The 19119-nt window shown below is 37.7% G+C and overlaps 1 protein-coding gene across 1 annotated transcript in view; it reads right to left on the minus strand.

Annotated features, from left to right (window-relative positions):
* Positions 1–316: 316 nt before the first annotated feature.
* Positions 317–19119, minus strand: part of atp1a2a (ATPase Na+/K+ transporting subunit alpha 2a) — a 61334-nt gene continuing 42531 nt past the window's right edge. The window contains exons 17-24 of the mRNA XM_008433966.2: positions 18509–18677; positions 15609–15763; positions 12609–12732; positions 7701–7846; positions 7481–7611; positions 6362–6463; positions 6024–6115; positions 317–678 (exon numbers count right to left, since the gene is read on the minus strand). Coding sequence (XP_008432188.1) covers positions 650–678; positions 6024–6115; positions 6362–6463; positions 7481–7611; positions 7701–7846; positions 12609–12732; positions 15609–15763; positions 18509–18677 — 948 coding nt within the window. The 3' untranslated portion in view covers positions 317–649. The remainder of the gene's footprint in view (positions 679–6023; positions 6116–6361; positions 6464–7480; positions 7612–7700; positions 7847–12608; positions 12733–15608; positions 15764–18508; positions 18678–19119) is intronic.

A 19119-nucleotide genomic window follows, 5' to 3' on the forward strand; every position in this document is an offset into this window, starting at 1 on the left:
AATACTTATAGTAGGTGAAAAATTGCACTGTTAATAAGCGACTTTGATCTATGTTAATGTACATTAAAAAATGTGTTGTATGATCAATCCCATGGCCAACCAAACATTAGTTTAGAAAATGGTCCATGAGAGGGAACCCTGCTTCCATCGCTATTACTCATAAAGGGACAAAAGGTCGTTGTGGATAAATTTAAGAGATCCACAGGGACTTTCTGGAGTGACCTGGAGGAAGCAATTCATGCATGTGAAAGGAGAAAGCTGATGTGTTCTGTGCAATGTACTTGCAAAAAAATGAATGATAGTCAACAACAAGGAATCATAGACAGTAATCCATTTTATTTGAAAACTTTCAAACTGATGAAAATCATTCAGTTGCTTTTCACTCAAAGGCCACAATACATCACTTCAGGAAGAGTTTACGTAAGGCACAAAGGTGCACAAGAACATCATCTTGTTGTAAATGTTTTCTGATGAAACAGGAGAAAGGAACAACTCACAAGCCTTTTTTCAGCAGTATTTTATGATAATCGGATTTGTGAACTGATCCATGCAGTATTACATCTGACAGACACACACGCAGTTTCACCCTCACAAAGCCCGGAAGTAAAACACACACACACACACGATGCAAACTGACATTTTCAGAATGTTAATAATACGTCTCCTGCTCCACCCAACCTGGAAGAAACCAAGAGAGACAGAGAGAGAGGAAAAAACAGAGGAAAAGTGTCAGGGCACAAAAAAAATGACAGGTTTCATAATAACCCATTGTATCGCTCTATTTGTATTCATCTCATTGCCTTTCTCTTCGTACATTTCCAAATGAATCCCCTTATAACTCAGAGTCTGATCAGCAGCCCGTGACACACAGATTAACAGAAATGATTAACTGTCAGCATGGATTGTATTTGTCTGCCCACGTCTTGCCCCTCATCAGCTGAGACGCTCTGGCAGAGAGCAGATTTCTAGCCATTGTAAGGTTTCCATATCGTATGGATGATCTTCGGGGCATATCTCAAGAGTCTTCATCAGCCTGCTTTAATTTCCTCTCCAATCATTTAGCATTGGCTCTGTTGATGGGTGATCAGGTATGTTTATTTCCTGGCCTGAGTTTGACATATTGGATATTAGCTTGTTGGCAAACAGGATAACCAGTGTGCTGTGCTTCAACCCAGAATACAGCCGGGAGATCAAATTGGCTTGCCAGAAAAAGATTGTTCATGTCAAAGTCTGGGCTTTAAACTTCGACTTGTTTAAATGAGTAGCTGTGTTTCCACAACAAATCTGCAAAAAGCTTTGACAATATTTCGCTAGTGTCGAAAAAATGCAATTTTGGTGTTTCATTTAAATAAGAGCTGCAGTTAAAATCACACGTGAATAAGTTTGGTTACACAATAACTTTGAAATAAACCAGTTTTGATAAAGAGTCATGACTTGAAGCTGCTAAAGAAAATCTATGAAGCTACTAAAAAAATAGGGTATTCGCAAGAGGACCTTCCACTCATAACTTTATCAATGATACAAATGGAAACATGCAAAAAAAAAAGGTCAGCAATCACAATAATATATCATTTAATTTTAGTGACCAAATTTGTTGAAAAATGTCATTGTTTTATTTTATTTTTAAAAATGTCCCTATCAGAACCAGACTTCTCAAGGAGAGAGCGAGAGAGGAATTATAAATTCAAACGTTTATACCAAGTGGTTGTTTTGAAACTTTATTGGTTGTATATTGTACAATCATCCCATCCTGAAAAGCAGAACAGTTCAATAAAATAATAAAAAAATCTATTCTTGCTCAGGATGAGCGTTTTCTTCTCACCAGAACCTTCCAGCAATTGGCAAACCTCTGTGGGGCAAAACAGATTCTTCAGTTGTAGGGGCAAACAAAGAGGAGCTGAAATAATTTCTGCCTGACCCAAAAAGCCTTGACATCCATCAAAAAGGCTTAATGACCAGAGACATTGTAGGACAGGGGTCAGCATTCTGCGACCTTTGATAGATGGAGAAGTGCAAGAGGAAAGAAAAATCTAAACCTGGCCAATTTTCCGTTGAAAGGTCTGAATTCAGCTCAAGATTTCAACTGGGGTAGACAACTGTGTGTTTTGTTTTTATTTTATTTACATTTCTTTATTCTCAAGACCGCAAACAGTGATCTAAAAAGTTATTTAAAACTCTGATCACAATCTGGTGCCAGTTGTCTCGAGCTTGAGATCAAATTAAATTTCAGCCGTCAAGAGGATGTTTGAATTTCACCAACAGAGACTTTCTCGTTTATAAGCTGTGCTTTTATGCTCCTTTTATTAAACAGGATTCCTGAGCAAACTGTCCTGACACAACAGTACATTCAAATGCTATTTTGTTAGAAATCAAACTTGAGAGACAAACAATAATCATTCCAGTGTTGCACAGGCAGCAGCTTTTATAGCCTAGGAATTGTTCAGGATTGAATCGATTGCTTTCTGCTCGACTCCTGGTGGTTTTCAGTTGCATTTACCAACCATCAGGCTTCTGGGGGTTTTTTTTTCTTACTACAGCTTGGATTGATAGAAACTTTTAAATGGAAAATGAGTGCAGATCCTGTTTCACAATGCATCCTACAATTAACAATGATGCCATTCATTCATGTCAGAGACTAAAGGTAGGTTACTCCCTTTGCTTTATTCACGCAATGGGACTTTTCAATAAGACAGCTGCAACCGGTGCTGAATGTTCCTGCATCCCAACCAGTTATCTTTTGCATTTCACCAAAATAAAAGCTGACAGTAATCATCAATAATTGTGACTCATTTCTCAGCAATTCATCACTCAGTTACATCATATTTGTTATTCATTCTGGTTCAAACTGAGAAACAATGACACAAGAACAAACTGCAGCAATTTTTGCTTGATTGACTGATGATTTGTTTCTGCTATAGACGCCAAAAGAAAACATGACAAATTCAGTGCAGAGAATAAGTATTTGATTCCTTGCTTATTTTCTACATTTGCTCACTTGCAAAAAAAAAGCATGTTATAGTGGTTTTATTTTATTTTAAAAAGACAGTATTAACATAAATTTCTGACAAGAATGCATTACATAAAAATGGGTTTGCATATAATCGAGGGAATAACAAAACCAGAGTTATGCCACCCAGAGATTGGTTATGTTACCATGTTACACACAGATGAATCAGCTATTTATTAGCATATATGCAGCACACAAGTGCACAGAATCAGTTTCTTTAACTCCAACCGCCATGGACAGATAGAGGAGCTGTTGAAGGTAGATGGGTACCGTGAACATCAGCCAGAGTTTCTTGAGAAGGTGAGAGCTTTTAAGACAATTGGCTCACTTTAAATGGACCAGAGTTTGTTTCACCCATTGGTCCAGACCTTTAGTGCAGGTGAGAATGCAATAATGCAAATCCTCAATCAACCAAACCAAGACTCACATTTTGAGGCGGTCTTTGTTTCCAAACAAACTTTGGTACGGTTTGCCAAAAATTTATTTATAACATGGGAAAAATGTGGTGTTATAAGTGAAATAGATGCCAGTGGTTTTAAGGAATTGTTTACTTAAAACAAGCTCATGTATCTTGCTAAAAAGTTGCTTGTACGTTAGTTTTTCTCATTTCAAGTGTACTAAGATATTTTCACTAAAAACTAGATCAAAAGTACTTGGTAAGATTTTGTGTTTTTGCAGTGCCTTGATGAGACCCAACAGCAGGAAATATACGTTTCTTTGGACTTCATGATTCACTGATGGGCATTTTGGTCAAAGCAAGCTCTTCCTTGTTGCTAATGCTACTACTGGTTGTACAAGTTGTGATAAAATCGCACCATTTTCTGCTTAGTGATGCTGCTGCCAGCATGTTATGGGTCAGGACACACAGAGGATCTCCCTGATTCAGCTTGCAGCAGCATATACCGACTCTGTTCCAAAACAAGAAATACCCCCACTGCGATATCCGTGGTTAATGAGCTGCTCATTCAAAGTGGTATTGCAGTTATGCAGGACTTCCATATTTGGTTTTTTTTTGTCCAGTGGGAGCAATGATCGTCACCAGTGTTTGCAAATTATAGTCCACTTTCAAATAAGCACAATGTGAAACCAAACCATGCAAAATGAAAAAAAAATTAAAAGTCTGCTTTCGGTCCAGACAAAACAAAAGAACCAAAGGACTTTTCTGGTGTGAATACACCCTAAAACGACCACCAGTCACCCTCGGTCTATATCTCCATGCGAGGAGGTCAAGGGGTGACAATATTCATAAGAAAGGTAATGGGTGCTGCAGCTATATGGAAAGTTACAGGACCACAGTGACCAAGAACACCGCAGGTAAAACATGGTAATGGACTGAAAATTTGCATCCTATTCATGAAGAAGGCAAGTACAGACATTTCTTTGGTTTACCTGTGAACTTCTTAATGATTCAGAGAAGAAAGAATCTGCTGTGGTCAGATGAGACCAAAGTCCAGCTATTTTGTATCATCTCAACTTGCCGTGTTTGGAGGAAATGAGTTGATATGACCTCGTGGAAACATTGTTCTCGGACTGTTTTTCTGCTAGTAGCATATGATGACTTCCCCACATCTATTGAACAGTGTGATTTATAATGAAGTCTGGGAGGAGAACACCAAAGATGGGTCATGGATCAGTGTTCCAGCATGACAGTATAACCTGAGATACACTGCTAGGAAAGTAAAGATGGAGCCAGAGAGGAGCCACTCTACCGTTATGGAGTGTATGTTCAGTTGGTGGGGTAAAAAAAAACTTCAGTCTAACAGAAAATCAATGATGTGAGCAGAAGCTTCCAGTTGCCAAGCAGCAGGCAAGTAACCTAAAGGATTTAGAGAGTTTCTGTACAGAGTAGTTGGTTAAAATCCCTCCTGAGATGCATAAAAACCTGGTGACCACCTACAGAAAATGCCTGAGTGCTGTGCTCACCAACATAAGTTTCTTCGCCACGTTCTGAGTTCAGATTGGACAAGAAATTAAATATATTTCAATCAATAACATACAAACACTAATAACTTTTATGTGATGTACTTTCTCATAATTTCTGTTGATATTCTGTACATGAAACAACCATATTATGTCCTGATAGTTTTTTGTTCCTAAGTGAGCAACCTTGTATATCAACAGGGAATCAAATACTTATTTCCTTCACTATAAATCATGGTTTGCCATCTTTGTAAGCATTTTGATATGTGAATTCCTTATGGAACGGTGTGCAGTGTTTTCTCAGAAAGGATAAATGATTACCTTAAATTAGAAAAGCAGACTAATCTGTCCAAGATTATCAATAGCTTTAAATATATAAATCTTTGAATGGATGCTAAAATTAAAGTTTTTGTACATGTTAACAAGTAGGTGACCATTTCATAAAGTTTCAGATTTATATTGATTTCAGCACTACATTCACACAGAGGTGAGCAAAACTGCATGCTGCTGTAACCCCCACCAGTATATTTATGTATGTTTCATTTCATTCTGTTTTTTAGTTGTGCCTGATTTCCTGGGATGTTTCTCATCATCCAGCTGAAAATAAGATCTAAAATCCAGTCTTGTAATTTGTCAAAGTGTCCTTGAGCAAGACATTGAAAGCTATTGCTGCCTCCAAGAAGCTTACAGGTGGATAAATGAGGATTTGAACATTTTAATTATTGGCTGAAAATACTTTCATAACAAAGTGCTGTGTCTGTTTAATCACATCTTCTAGAAAGTACTTGATAAATTGCATAGCAGCATACACAGCACAACATCTGCTGCAGAGGGGATTTATGTGCATGGAGACTTTAGGACTTTAATGCCAAACCGAGCAGCCATGACAGTTTCAAATTAAAAGAGGAAAGTCTTATTTGGGGCATATTACACAGACAGTTTGGAAAGCTGAGACACGAGCAGTAGACAAGGGCCACAGTTTTAGTGGAAAATAGCAAATGGGCAAAAGGGATGTTAAACTGTTGTTTCCTTACTTAATTTTTCATCCAATAAAAACAAACGAGCTGAAAACCTTTTCATCCTTAAAACTGCTTACCTCCTGGGCGCCTCCGCAGAATGAATTTACGGACTTCATCGTAAACAAAAATGAGCAGGCTGTAGGGAAAGGCACAGAACCACCACAGAATCCTGAGAGCAACAGGAAAAATGGAGTCAGGGAGGAGGGAGGCGTACGCAGACAGCGAAGAGTCAGAGGCACAGTGCAAATTGTTAAACTCACTGCAGTCATTTTTGAATATTAAGGGGCTAACAAGGTGGTGTTTAAAAAGACCAGAGACTTCATTTGAAGTTGAGAGTAACAGGCTAATGGCAAGCTATTAGGTCTTCAAGGGGTTATTTTTCGGTTCAGTGGAGATGCGTGTATACGGTGCATACTTTATGGGGTACATGCGCAGGGCCACGTCCATCCCAGGGCAGTAAGAGAGGAAGGCAGCCAGGGACGTCTCTACAAACAGGCCGAAGATCAGGATCCTGTTCCTGTTGCACACACATCAGGAAATGTGTTGGAAGTAGAAAAGACAAAATGTACGTACCACTAAGAACACGGCCTGAAATAAAGAAACAAGAATTTGGCATAAAATTAACTTTTTTTCCTGGGTTCATTACTTTTTTTCTTTTTGCATAGTGAAGAAACATTTGCTTGCTTATTTTCCATCCTGTATTTTTACATCAAGCACATTCAATTGTGTCAATTGCCCTATAAATTATTCTAGTAATAATATTCTCATTATGTTTTGTTATTATTACTTATGTGCATGAATTCCTTGTAAGACAAAACTAACTTACAAGCAACTTTTCTGCACAAAGTAGGAGCCTGTTTTATGTATACAATTCCTTAATATTTATGAAAAAGTGTTAGTTGTAAGTGAAATAATCTGCTGGTGTAACAAGCCATTTTTCCCATATTGTACGTGTCTTGTTCCACTGGATTATTACCTTTTCATCAAAATTAAGGCATTACTGATTTAAAACAAGCTCCTACATTTTGCTGAAAAATAACTTCCAAGCTAGTTTTGTCTGATTTCAAGTGTACGAAGATATTTGCGTGAGAAACTAGACCAAGAAAACTTGATAAGATTTTGTGTTTTTGCAGTGCGATATTGGTCCAATTAGTAAAACCAGGTTGATGATATTGATTTCAATCTATTTCCCATTTATGTGTCAGGCAGTGGATGTCCAATTTTGGTCATGTGACAAGCACAGAAGCAATGTCATTGGGATGACCATTTCCCAATGTTGGAAGGGTGGGGAAAGTGATATAATATAAAAACATATTGATTATTGACCATAACAGCAATACTGATACATTTCAGCCCATATTTTCATATTGTTACATCCCTACCAATAATAAAAAGAAAACTACACAATGAAACCAACATCCAGATCATTAAGATCCCCAAAAGTCAGTACTTTCCATTATTTAAACATTTGTGCTTCACATGCTCTGCTTCTTTCATCACAATAAAACCGATAACAGTTCTGATGATTACTTACTTCATGCCTTGCTGAATGAGTGAATTCCTCCTGGTCTTGCAGATGATCAGATCAGCCCACTGGACAACCACAATGCTGGCAAAGAAGGCTGTGTGGCAGGTGAATTCAATGATCTTCCTCTGTTCATACGTCTGCAAAGTTGGAAAAGCAGGTTTTATTTGTTTTATATGAGCAAATATTCATAAAGCCATGCTGGCGACTATGTGCTCCTGCTCCTTACCCACTGCTGTCCATAGCTGTCCTCCAGGTCATTGAATTCACGGTCATCCCAGCTGATGCGGATGCCCACCAGGTCTTTAGGGAGGAAGCCGTTTTCAGCCAAGATCACAAAGTAGGTGAAAAATCCGGCCAGAGCCTGGATCATACCTAGAGGGAAGAATAACCACTTCTTAATAAGGCACCAACACTAATATATTTTAGTTACAACTAGCTAAAACTATAGTATTTCTTTTTTTTTACCAGTATTTCATGTTCTGGGTACATATGATAATTTTGCAAATATAAATCTGTGTTTAATGCCCCTTTACAGCAACAGATAGACTGTAATGTAAAGAAAATAGAGACAAATGTCATGTCATGTTAGCATAGAAAATTCATTTATTGTCCATTAGTTGCTCCAAACACAATTCATCATGATTAATATGGTTGTCTCCAGGTTTCTCACAAGTCTGTCAGAAATTAAAATCATTTATTTCTATTCACAATTTATATTCTGTCAGGTTGTATTGACTTGTATGGAAAACACTGGAGGAAATCTGCAGAAATGTCTTTTGCACTGTTTGTACAATCATTTTTGTTCTGCTGTGGCTTAAAGGTGCCAACTGATTGAAGTTATTTTTTAATTACTCTTCAACTGCACTTACACCAGCTGGCATATTTACAATATTTACATATAAACTCTGCAGTATTCAAACTACTTACATTTTGTCACATTGGAATCAAAATCTCCTTTTATTAGGATTTTATGTGATAAACCAACACAAACTTCTTAATTGTGTCGCGATAACCAAATTTTTGCAAGTAAAAATATAAAAAATGTGGTGTGTGTTTGCATGTAGCCCCCTCAGGCAGTGCTAAGGGGGCTACAGAGCCCATTTTAAATTGCAACTGCAGCTGGGAGCCTTTTTGGGGTATTCCTCGACCAGCTTTCTACATTTAGAGTCTTTTCCCATGTTCCTCTTTGCGAAATAGCTCAAGCTTTGGCAGGAGGGAGAATGTCTGTGAACATTAAATTTCAAGTCCTGTCAAAAGTTCTCAACTAGATCTGTTCTGGGCCAGAGGTTCCCAACTCTGACAAGAAAAGCCCACAGATTGTGCAATGGCTACATTTTCATGCACTGAGTTTACACCTCGCTGCGTGAGAAAGCTTATGCTTACAATCCTGCTGTGATGATCAGTTAATGACTCAAACTGATTAAATGCTGCTGATTTGGTTAAATACTTTCAAACCTGGAACAACAGGAGGTTGGAGGTGTGAGCTCCTCAGTTATGCTGCACAACTAAATTCAGGACCCATTTCAATTTATGTTCCACAGTTGTCTCACATTACTGTACTTTGACTCACAAATAAAGGAGTCAAAAATACAAAGCATGAGAAATTTGGAAGAAAATTGAGTCCCTGGAAAAGGAGTATTGGAACAAGCAGTGCAGGAAAATCCAGCATTTAATGTGAGTTAATTTATTCTGAGTCTTATGGTAAGAAATAAATTATTCTCACAAAAACACCAGTGCTGCTATAATTGTCACCTCAACTAAATGTGATCAATGAAAGGTAATTTATTTGAAAATAATATTTTTATTGGTAATCCACTGTGTTCTGTTTCCTTCTGGTGTAAATTATATATGACAGAAGATTATTTTCATTAGCCACTTTTTAAAATGGAGCAGACAATCCGACAACTGTTAGGTATGATAAAGGTCTTATTATGCTGTGGGGATGTTTCTCTGTCAAAGTCATGACATCTCTGAAGGACAGTTCAAATAAAAATCTGTTGGTTTCTGTCATAAACTGATGATCATTGGCTTCCAAAGCAGGATAATTATCCAAACATCTGGACAGATCAGTTGAAACAACCGTCTTTCATAACCATCTCAGTTTCCCAGATCTAAATCGTGTAGAAAACCTGAATCATGCAAGAGCCTTCCCTCTATGTAGCCCAAATTTGTGGTATTTTATAGAAAACTACGGGGTTTCCCTTTTCAATGTCATAGACTACTAACTCGTACGTTTGATTTTATTTGAAATTATATTTCTTAACACTTGTTTTTCCCCATCAGAATAAATGTAAATATATTTAAATTTTTCAGTTTGAGATTAAGCTGCTTACGCTTTTTCTACCAACGTTGCAAAGAGAACAGATGATGCAGTAAGTTATTTTATTACAAATAATACCAACAAAACTAGTTATCTGGGGAGACAGGACTCTGGTGTTGACTCTTTGTTGACTAAGCTGGAATTCAATAATATGAGTATCGGGTCTTTATATCATAATGTTTTTATCTAGCTCACATTGTTTGACAGAGATAAAAGTGACATCAAACACTAAAAAAAAAGGCTGTGTAAAGTTTTAAGATTCCAAAAGCTGCTTTATCACTGTCAAATCCATATTGAGCCATTAATCACTCCAGACAATCATGTAAATCATTTCCCATCTGTCGTATGACAGCACAGTATAACAACTGAGCCGGTGTTATTAAGGAGCATTTAGGAGAAGAAACATGCCAAACGGGCCTGTACAAAAAGACTCGGATCTCTAAACAGTTTATATTTTTAGGCTGTAATGGTTGTGAACATCTCTGCCTTCAGCCTCTAAATGTTGCTTTTTGGGGGGAGTAATGCTGAATCAGACAGCTGACGACTGCAATATTAGGAGATAAGCTGTTATATTTTCAACGTGATGCCTTGACATCGTATTTCAGAGACTGAACCTAACTGACTGGCTGTCTGACAGAGAGCTGAGATGATGGTTATTAATCTGTGTTCGATATGTGGGTAAATAACTCCCTGCATAAGGGCTGTTTCTGAAAAGCAAGATGCAGTTGCTTTTAATATTTCCAATTTTTTTGTGTGTCCTGCATCTTGACAGCTTCGTCAACTGGCTGCCTTGCTGTGTCAGTGACAGATTTGTTTTGAAAAGAGAAAATATATCATTTTCCAAACATTGCTAAATTAATGGTACAACGCTGGACTGAATGGTGGCGCAGACGTTAGAACTGTGGCCATTCAGCAAGAATGTCGTTGATCTCTGCTGGAGACAGTAAATAATCAATGGATGGATAGTCAATAATTGTAAGACATTCTGAACTGTCTCCAAACAAAGTATGAAACAATGCTACATGCACATTTAATCACCTGTTAAGTCAAGCTGACACAGATTTCAGATGTAAAATTTTGCCACATGTGAACTGCACAGGCACACACACGTGTTGCACACTTAAATATTGCAGCAATAACCCAATAATAACATTACTTCCTTACTCTGGCACTATGCTGTCTAGAGACTTCACTCATGTCGGTATGCTGGATGCTTGAAAAGTTAATGGAAACTGAAGACATTTGATTTGTAATCATGACACAAGTTACAGAAGCTCATAGAGCAGCTGTGTGCAACCTTTACAGTGCAAAGAGACACTTTTTACCCTCACTGCAGCTAAAAGATCTCGTTTACATGACCTTTTAAAAATGACAACTTCTCATTTTTGATGGATACCAACTTTAAAAACTTGGTGTTATATTTGAAAAGTCAACATTTTAGTTCTATTAAAAATACCAACATAAGACGTTTAGGAATATAAGACAGATTCATTGTCTTCCGAAGGATGTTGATATTTGTAGAAATTTTGTAAGAAAGAAAAAAAATTTTAAAAAGTACATAGTTTCCAAGTTGTGCCAATAAAAGTTGCATGTTTTGGCAAATTCAAAACCTTAATGTTGTTGTTATTGTATCCATATTTGACTTTGTTGATTTTTTTTATCATCTTAGTCAGTTATAAAGAGCCATTGTAAAGGATTCAAAAAACAACTTGCAGGTTGCAGACCCCTGCCACAGAGCATTAAAACTTAATTAGATAATCCCTCAGCAATTATAAGAAATAATTTTAAAAGATGGTAACGTTACAGCAAAAGCAGCGTAGTCAGTCGTGATGTTAACAAATATCGTAAACTCCAAATATTGGTCCCAAATACAGTATTCAGAAGAAGTGCATCAATAGAGACTCATTTCTAAGACACAACTAGATGATTCACAAACATCACTTCATTTCTTCATTCTCAGACCCATGAAACTGTCCTTTCAAAAGACCCGCCTCCTGGATTTGATTGGTTGTTTCTAGTAAGTACTGGGAGCACTGGGAGAAGGCAGAGGACTATCTGTCTCACACCACCATACTGCCACTACATAGCGACAACAAATGTGTTATAAAAGTTGCAAATTGCAGCTTTAAATGCCCTACATAAATAAGTTAGATTTGATTTGGTAGATTCTGATAATGTTCATTTTGTTAATTCTGCTTATGTACTTGTTAGGTGTCACCTTCGCGTCGCCTCTTCAGTTAAACATTTAAATCCGCCTGTCCTCCAGCTACAGAGGTCTTTAATAAATGTGATCTGCTGTGTCTTGCAAACCTTTCCACCTTCATTTTACGGGAATTAATGCCCAGAATTGATGCTCGTTGTCGGCTGTTCTGAGCTCATTCAGTTTTAAGTGAAGCCCTGTCATATTTTTGCCCTATTTAACAGCGTATGAAATTGGGCCAGCCTTTGATCCTTCACAATTCCCAAACCAAATAAAACCAGAGATAAGAAGCACGTGTTCAAGAGAGGCTCCAACCAGTAAAACATGGCCAAGATTAAGTTGTGCTAATAGCTGCACTTGCCTCTCTCAATTTGCTGTAAATGTCACAAGAATTACAAGAAACCCAAGGAAACGTCTGCTCACCTCTGGTTCTATTTCTGTAACTGCACCTACCTAAACATTTACAGGCGCCAGAATTTATGATAAATGTCAGTATTTAAGTTTTTATGACAGAAATGTTTATTATCTCTATAAAGTCAATACAAGAGGCCTGTCACAGTGATTTAAGTTTAAGATCTGCTGGTGAGAAGGCTTATAGATTCGGGAGAACAGACCTATCTGTCCGTACGCCATGCTGATGAGGCGTTCATTGACCAGCTTGTCTGTTTTCGGATTTCTTGGTTGTCGCTTCATAATGTCACTTTCAGCCGACTCATAAGCTAAGGAGATAGCAGGGACCTGCAGGAACAAGGGAGAAAAGAGCTTACTTTACATCAGAACAATAAACATGTAGGGATTTGCTTTTGCTGCATCCTTAAAAAGGCAGGTTGGACTAGACTTATTGCTGATATGATCATGCAATCACTGTGCAGCGGGAGAGGAAGAGAGAGGGCGAAAGCAGAGGAAAGAGGAAGCGACGACAATTACAGAGGGAGGTTTGGATGAGATGAATTTCGGGACATTCATAAAACAAAAGGGTAAAAAGGTTCCTGTAATAAAGATCTCATATTGGCTGGGTTTACTAGGTGAGCAACAGAGCAATATGTTTGACTTAGGGAAGGAAATCTCCAGGATTTAGGTGGGATTTGAGGTGGGGACTTGGCAGTGCTCGAAACTGCGCACACGTCCTGTGTTGTCTGCAAATCCAGTTTGCTTTGGTGTTGCTCTCCTCTGACCTGCAGCAGTGGAGGAAGCTGGAACAAAATGTCTGACAGATATTTTTCTAATGTCTATATATGCTTTTGAAAGTGCACATGAAACGATGTTCAGTCTTCAAATGTCTCTCATGCGGCGTCCCTAAGCATGAAGACAAACATCCTGATTTGGCCGCTCTTTCCCTTGCTAAAAATAATCAGAGCAGACTCCATGTGCTGGTCGCCGCTGCAAAATCTCTGCAGAGTCCTTGAGCCTGTAGCCAGGAGTTGCTCTGAGCTGTAAACAAGCTGTAACACTATTACTGGCAGACACGGGAAATCAGTGATTTTAACTGTGTGCTTCAGTATGAACACTTTTTCAACTCTTCTGCATGAAGATGTTCTTTTTCTCGTGTTGCTTCAAAATATCCAGATGTTCATTCTCTATTACTTAGAGATGTCAATGTAAATGTTTTTTGTTTTTTTATGTAATAATGTTGATTATATTAACAGTATCCAGTATCCATTATCCCACGCCTAAAGGAAAATTAGAGCAATGGGAAGACAGCAAACTTTGCAAGATAATTAATATCTCGGATCTTTTTCTCATTTTGTCATAATGAGAAAATTCAATATATCTTATTAGGGTTTTATGTGCACAAAGTAGCACACAAACAAAATACAGCTTTTATCTTTTTACAAGTAAAAATCTAAAATAAACTGGGCACTCACTCCTCCCCTTTATTCTGTTACTCCTTAATAAAATCCAGTGACCCAATTACTTCCAGATCACATCTGGTAAGAAAATGGAGACCACTTGTGTTTAATTAGATTTAATTCCATCCATCCATCCATTTTCTAACACCCTTGTCCCTCAGTGGGGTCAGGAGGGTTGCTGGTGCCTCTCCAGCTAACGTTCCGGGCGAGAGGCGGGGTCACCCTGGACAGGTCGCCAGTCTGTCGCAGGGCAACACAGAGACACACAGGACACACAACCATGCACACACACACTCACACCTAGGGACAATTTAGACAGACCAATTAACCTGACAGTCATGTTTTTGGACTGTGGGAGGAAACCGGAGTACCCGGAGAAAACCCACCATGCACAGGGAGAACATGCAAACTCCATGCAGAAAGACCGGGGCTGGGAATCGAACCCAGAACCTTCTTGCTGCAAGGCAACAGCTCTACCAACTGCTCCACCATGCAGCCCTTAGATTTAATTCCCTTTTGGATAAATTAAATAATTTTGAACTGAATTAATTCAGATTTTATGTGAAAACGAGGTTTGTTAGAGAACATTAAGGAACAAAGAGCTTCCAAACAAATCCGGGATATTCATTGCTACATTATGAAACAAATAAACTAACAAAATGGTTTAGGTCAATGCAATGGTAGAGTTATAATCCAAAAAACCTGCAGCTGTAACTACAGCAATACTTGGCTTAACTAACTACACCTTTTCTATATTTGCAAACAAAATTTTGTAAAATCATGTATCGTTACTCCAAGATTATGCTCCACAATGTGTTTGTCTATTATATAAAATCTAAAAAATAATGAGAAGACATCTCAAGTTATCACTGTGGACCAACTCCTCCTGAAGGATGCAGACACTTTTTAGAAATGTGACAAAATATGAAAAAGTAAAAAAAAAAAAAAAAAGGATTATTTTCCAAGATGAAAGCTTGTCTTCAGTTTACCGGGAGAAACTATAAAACATCTACCTACTGACTTTTAACTCCAGCCTTATAGGATGCACCATTTTCTACTGCCTACTGGTGTTTTGATGGCTGACAAAATGCAAAAATTAAAGTAATGCGCAGAAAAGTCCCTCTGAATTTTTCATTCTGCGATTCCTTTCTTTCTGTAATGATGGATTACGCCCCTCAGGCAAGCAGCATGCCAGCAACTCTTTTTGTTGCAACTGGAAATACAAAGCAGAGACTGGCATCTGAAAATGGCAGGCATGTGAAATGTAAATCTGCATGTGAGTGTCACCCGGCCTTTGTTCTGCTCGAACAAATGGACGTCGGCAAAAAGCCAAAAGCAAATTTCCCCCACTGATAGAAAGAGCAAATTAAACCAAACAGTTGCTCTTTTTGTACCTCCAGGCTCTCATATTTGACACTAGTAACACAATTTCCCTTAATGTCACCTTTACCTTGCCTGTAGCTATGCAACACGCTTACAATTAGCACCCTTTCAATGAGGAGAACTACTAAAATTAACCAAAAATTACAGGATAATTTAGTAAAAAGAGATAAATATGAAACATTATACTGGTTGTAATTTTGTGTTAGAGCAATAAAATTGCAATAAAGCCACAGTGAATGTAAAAAAAAAGGAGAACACTACAAAGGCAAAACTAGAGAAAAAATGAAAAGTATCAAACTTTCAGACTTAAACACTAGAGCAAAAAAAAAATTATTACTGGCATCACCGCACAATAATTTTTTCCTTTGTTGCACTGCTCACCATGTCAGTGCCCAGGTCGATGCAGAGGATGGTGACGGTTCCCAGAGGAAGAGGAACACTGGCGATGATGAAGAGGAGGAAGGGCGAGATCTCTGGGATGTTGCTGGTTAATGTGTAAGCGATGGACTTCTTCAAGTTATCAAAGATGAGACGACCTGTGCACAAGCAGAGGGAGAAAGGCTTTTTTCTTTTTTCATCCAGAAATTATTTTAAAAAAATGTTTTGATGTGTTAATATTAATAATGAAAATTCTTATGGGGATTCATGAAAGACAAAACATGTACAATGGTTCTCCAAACTTTACACATCCACGTTAAAATACCAGTTTTTTTTGTGACAAAAATATTAGAAACCTTTTCTACCTTCACATGTTCGACACAATTCAATACAAAAATAAACAAATCTGTTTTCACATGAATGAAAAAGAGGAACAATCTGCATACTGTGTGCTTTTCTCAACTTCACATCTTCCTTCAAATACAGTGAATCTGATGCAGCTGAAACAAATTCACCCATTATGCTCAGATCTTTCTTGCACCTGCATATTTTGTTACCAGTTAGCAAATTACAACCCTGGCCAACTGACTGAAAGAATCTCACAGTATCAATCATAAAAGGAGTGCAGATGAGACATTAAGGGACATAATAAAAACATCCAACGTTGATTAGAAATAGGATGAAATAATGTCTTCATACTTTTAAGACTGCCATCTGAAAAATTGATGTAAAAGATGCATCAAAAAGCTGCCAGAGAGGCTGGCAAAGACAAACAGGAGCTGCAGGAATTTCTGTGAGAACAATCTGCTGTATTTTCCATCTCTGGACTACGGATTAGGACATGCAAACATTTCACATTGAGGCTATAATAAGTCTTGAAATGATTTATCTTTCTAGATGTGTCTTTTTAACAACGAAATATAGTGAATATTCTGAGCCATCTTTCCCCAGTTTTCCTCTCCTTATTAAGGATAGAAATTCTACATACTTAACAATTCCCTTTTACTGTTTTATCAGCATAACCTCATTAGAAACAGATTTTCCTAGACCATATCAGGCAACCCAAGTTCAATTAAACGGCTGTCACCCGAGGCAAGTCTCCAGTCCCATCTCATGGCTGTCAGTGTAACTCTCAAGTGAAATCCCAGAGTGCAGTGCTATGTCACATTACATCCTCTGAATACTGTTCAAATTACACACAACCAGAAAGGCTTCTTTTTTATTCCATACTAAAAAGGTTTCTTTATTTACAACCCATCTTGGAGGATGTTTTATGTTTTCACAAAAATAAGTAACATTTAAAAGTGTAAAGCCACAAATAAAACATGAGAGTTATTTAAAAAGCTCAACATTTGACTGAAAAATGAAAACAAAACAAACAGTTGAATCACTGCCATTTATTTTTGAGTGGAGGTTGATTTATTTGTGTCATATTTGTTGCTGGATTCCTTTGAAAAAGTGGTTTTTAATCTGAATGAGTTTTTAAAAAGGTAGAATAAAAATTAAAAAATAAAAACACGTGTATTAAATTCTTAAGTTTTGATATAATAAAACTATTTGAACAATTTGGGAATGCCTGAATGATGTCTTGGCTTTTCAAGCTTCTTAATTCACAACATTTAGGTTAACACAGGCACACCCATAGATGTATTTCGTGTCAAAACCTCAAATGCACTGTTTCCCATTAAAAAATTAAAAAATCGGGCAAGAAATCAAAAACCTACAGGTCTACGATACAATTTTGTGTTAAACTTCTCAGCAAGCTTTTCCTTGATCTTTGTGGTGTGTTGCTTGGTCTTTATGAGGTCGTTTGCTCCCTAATATTCTCTAATAAACCTCTGAGGCCCTTACAGAAGTGAATTTAAACATCAGTGAACAATTAACTCTCTTGTTGTGACAGATGTCCATGTACAGTAATCCAGGTTCTGCTGGAGGTTTCTTCCTGTTAAAGGGAAGTTTTTCTCTCCACTGTTGCTACATGCATGCTTGATTTGAGGGTCACATGCAGAGTCAATGTGATTTTCTGCTGTTCTCATCCAGCAGGAATAAACGATGCAAATCATTGACTTGATGCAATCTATTGAAACTAATTTAAATAATTAACTGAGTTTACTGTATTTCTTGATATGTAGTATTAATTGACATGTATGTGTGATTGAACTGAAATTATTTTTCTTTTGTAAAGAGATTCAAGACAACATTTGTTGTGAATTGGTGCTGTATACACACACTAGACTGAATTTTATTTAATTGGTTTCATTGGATGATTTTTCAGGCCATTAGGTTAAAGGGAGCTAAATATAAACTCTTTCTTCTTTTTTTGTACAAGCAAATGTTTCTCTTCTAAATTATAAGTCTCCACAATGTTTTCCCGCTCTGTAAACCTAAATACGTTTAGGTTTGTAGTAGTAACATGAAACAATGAAATATGAATATCAAAGTTATAGATAGCGGTACCATTCACTGTATGTGCAGCCTCGATATGTAAAGTTTGTTATTCAGCATAGTCAAGACTCTAATCCTCCAATTTTTGATGTTTCTGGTCCAGCAAACTTGATTCAAAATGTTTATATTGCTTTTCCAGCATGCATTCAAATTCTGCAGAGTCCTGCTGATGACCTAATTCTCTAAGTTAGGTGTGTTGAAGTACAGACACAGTTAAAAGTTGGAGGACACTGACTCACAAGGCCGAGAGCTTATATATAGAACATATACTGTAAATTCTACTAGAAATCAGAATAATTTCCATCCATAAAACCTTTTATGGTTAGAAAAAAATGATCTGATGACGCATGGCTCTTTCTTTCCAAGTGTTTTCTGCCCGACTTTTCTTTTGTCTGCCATCTTTGTTTTGTTTTGTTTTGTTTTTGTATTCTTTCATCGTCTCACCGCCTCGCACTCACCCTCCTCCACTCCGGTAACGATGGAGGCAAAGTTGTCATCCAGCAGGATCATGTCAGCTGCCTGCTTGGACACATCAGAACCGGCAATCCCCATGGCAACGCCGATGTCTGCCTTCTTCAAAGCCGGTGAGTCGTTCACTCCATCCCCCGTCACAGCCACGATGGCCCCCTGTGCCCGTAAGAAAAAACAAAAACTGTGAAGAGGAGAAAGATAAGTACTGTGATTTAAGTTTTCCCCCCCTCCCGTCACCAGCTGCACTGCCCTTCCCCCTCTGTCTTAATAATGTCTTTTCACAGCAGCTCTGGGGAGATTAATAAAATAAATTTAAATAGAGTAGCAATCATTCAGTCACATGGCGCCAGAATGAGTGAGTCGGGGTGAATTGTTGCATGACCTCAATACATGAGTGCAATACAGAGATCTAATATTCTTTTTGAGCATAAAAGCAGAGATTTATCTGGGAGTTTAAGATACTGGTAATAATAAACGCTACAGAGGCACACTTGTTTTTAAGCCATATGCTCACAAACAAGCCCCTGTTGCAGGAACTCTCACATACATGCAGAGGCACGCACAAAACCGCGCATTCATCCATTGAACCACCTGCACA

The sequence above is a fragment of the Poecilia reticulata genome, chromosome 17 (assembly GCF_904066995.2).
Source record: "Poecilia reticulata chromosome 17, P_reticulata-male-v2, whole genome shotgun sequence".
NCBI lineage: Eukaryota > Metazoa > Chordata > Actinopteri > Cyprinodontiformes > Poeciliidae > Poecilia > Poecilia reticulata.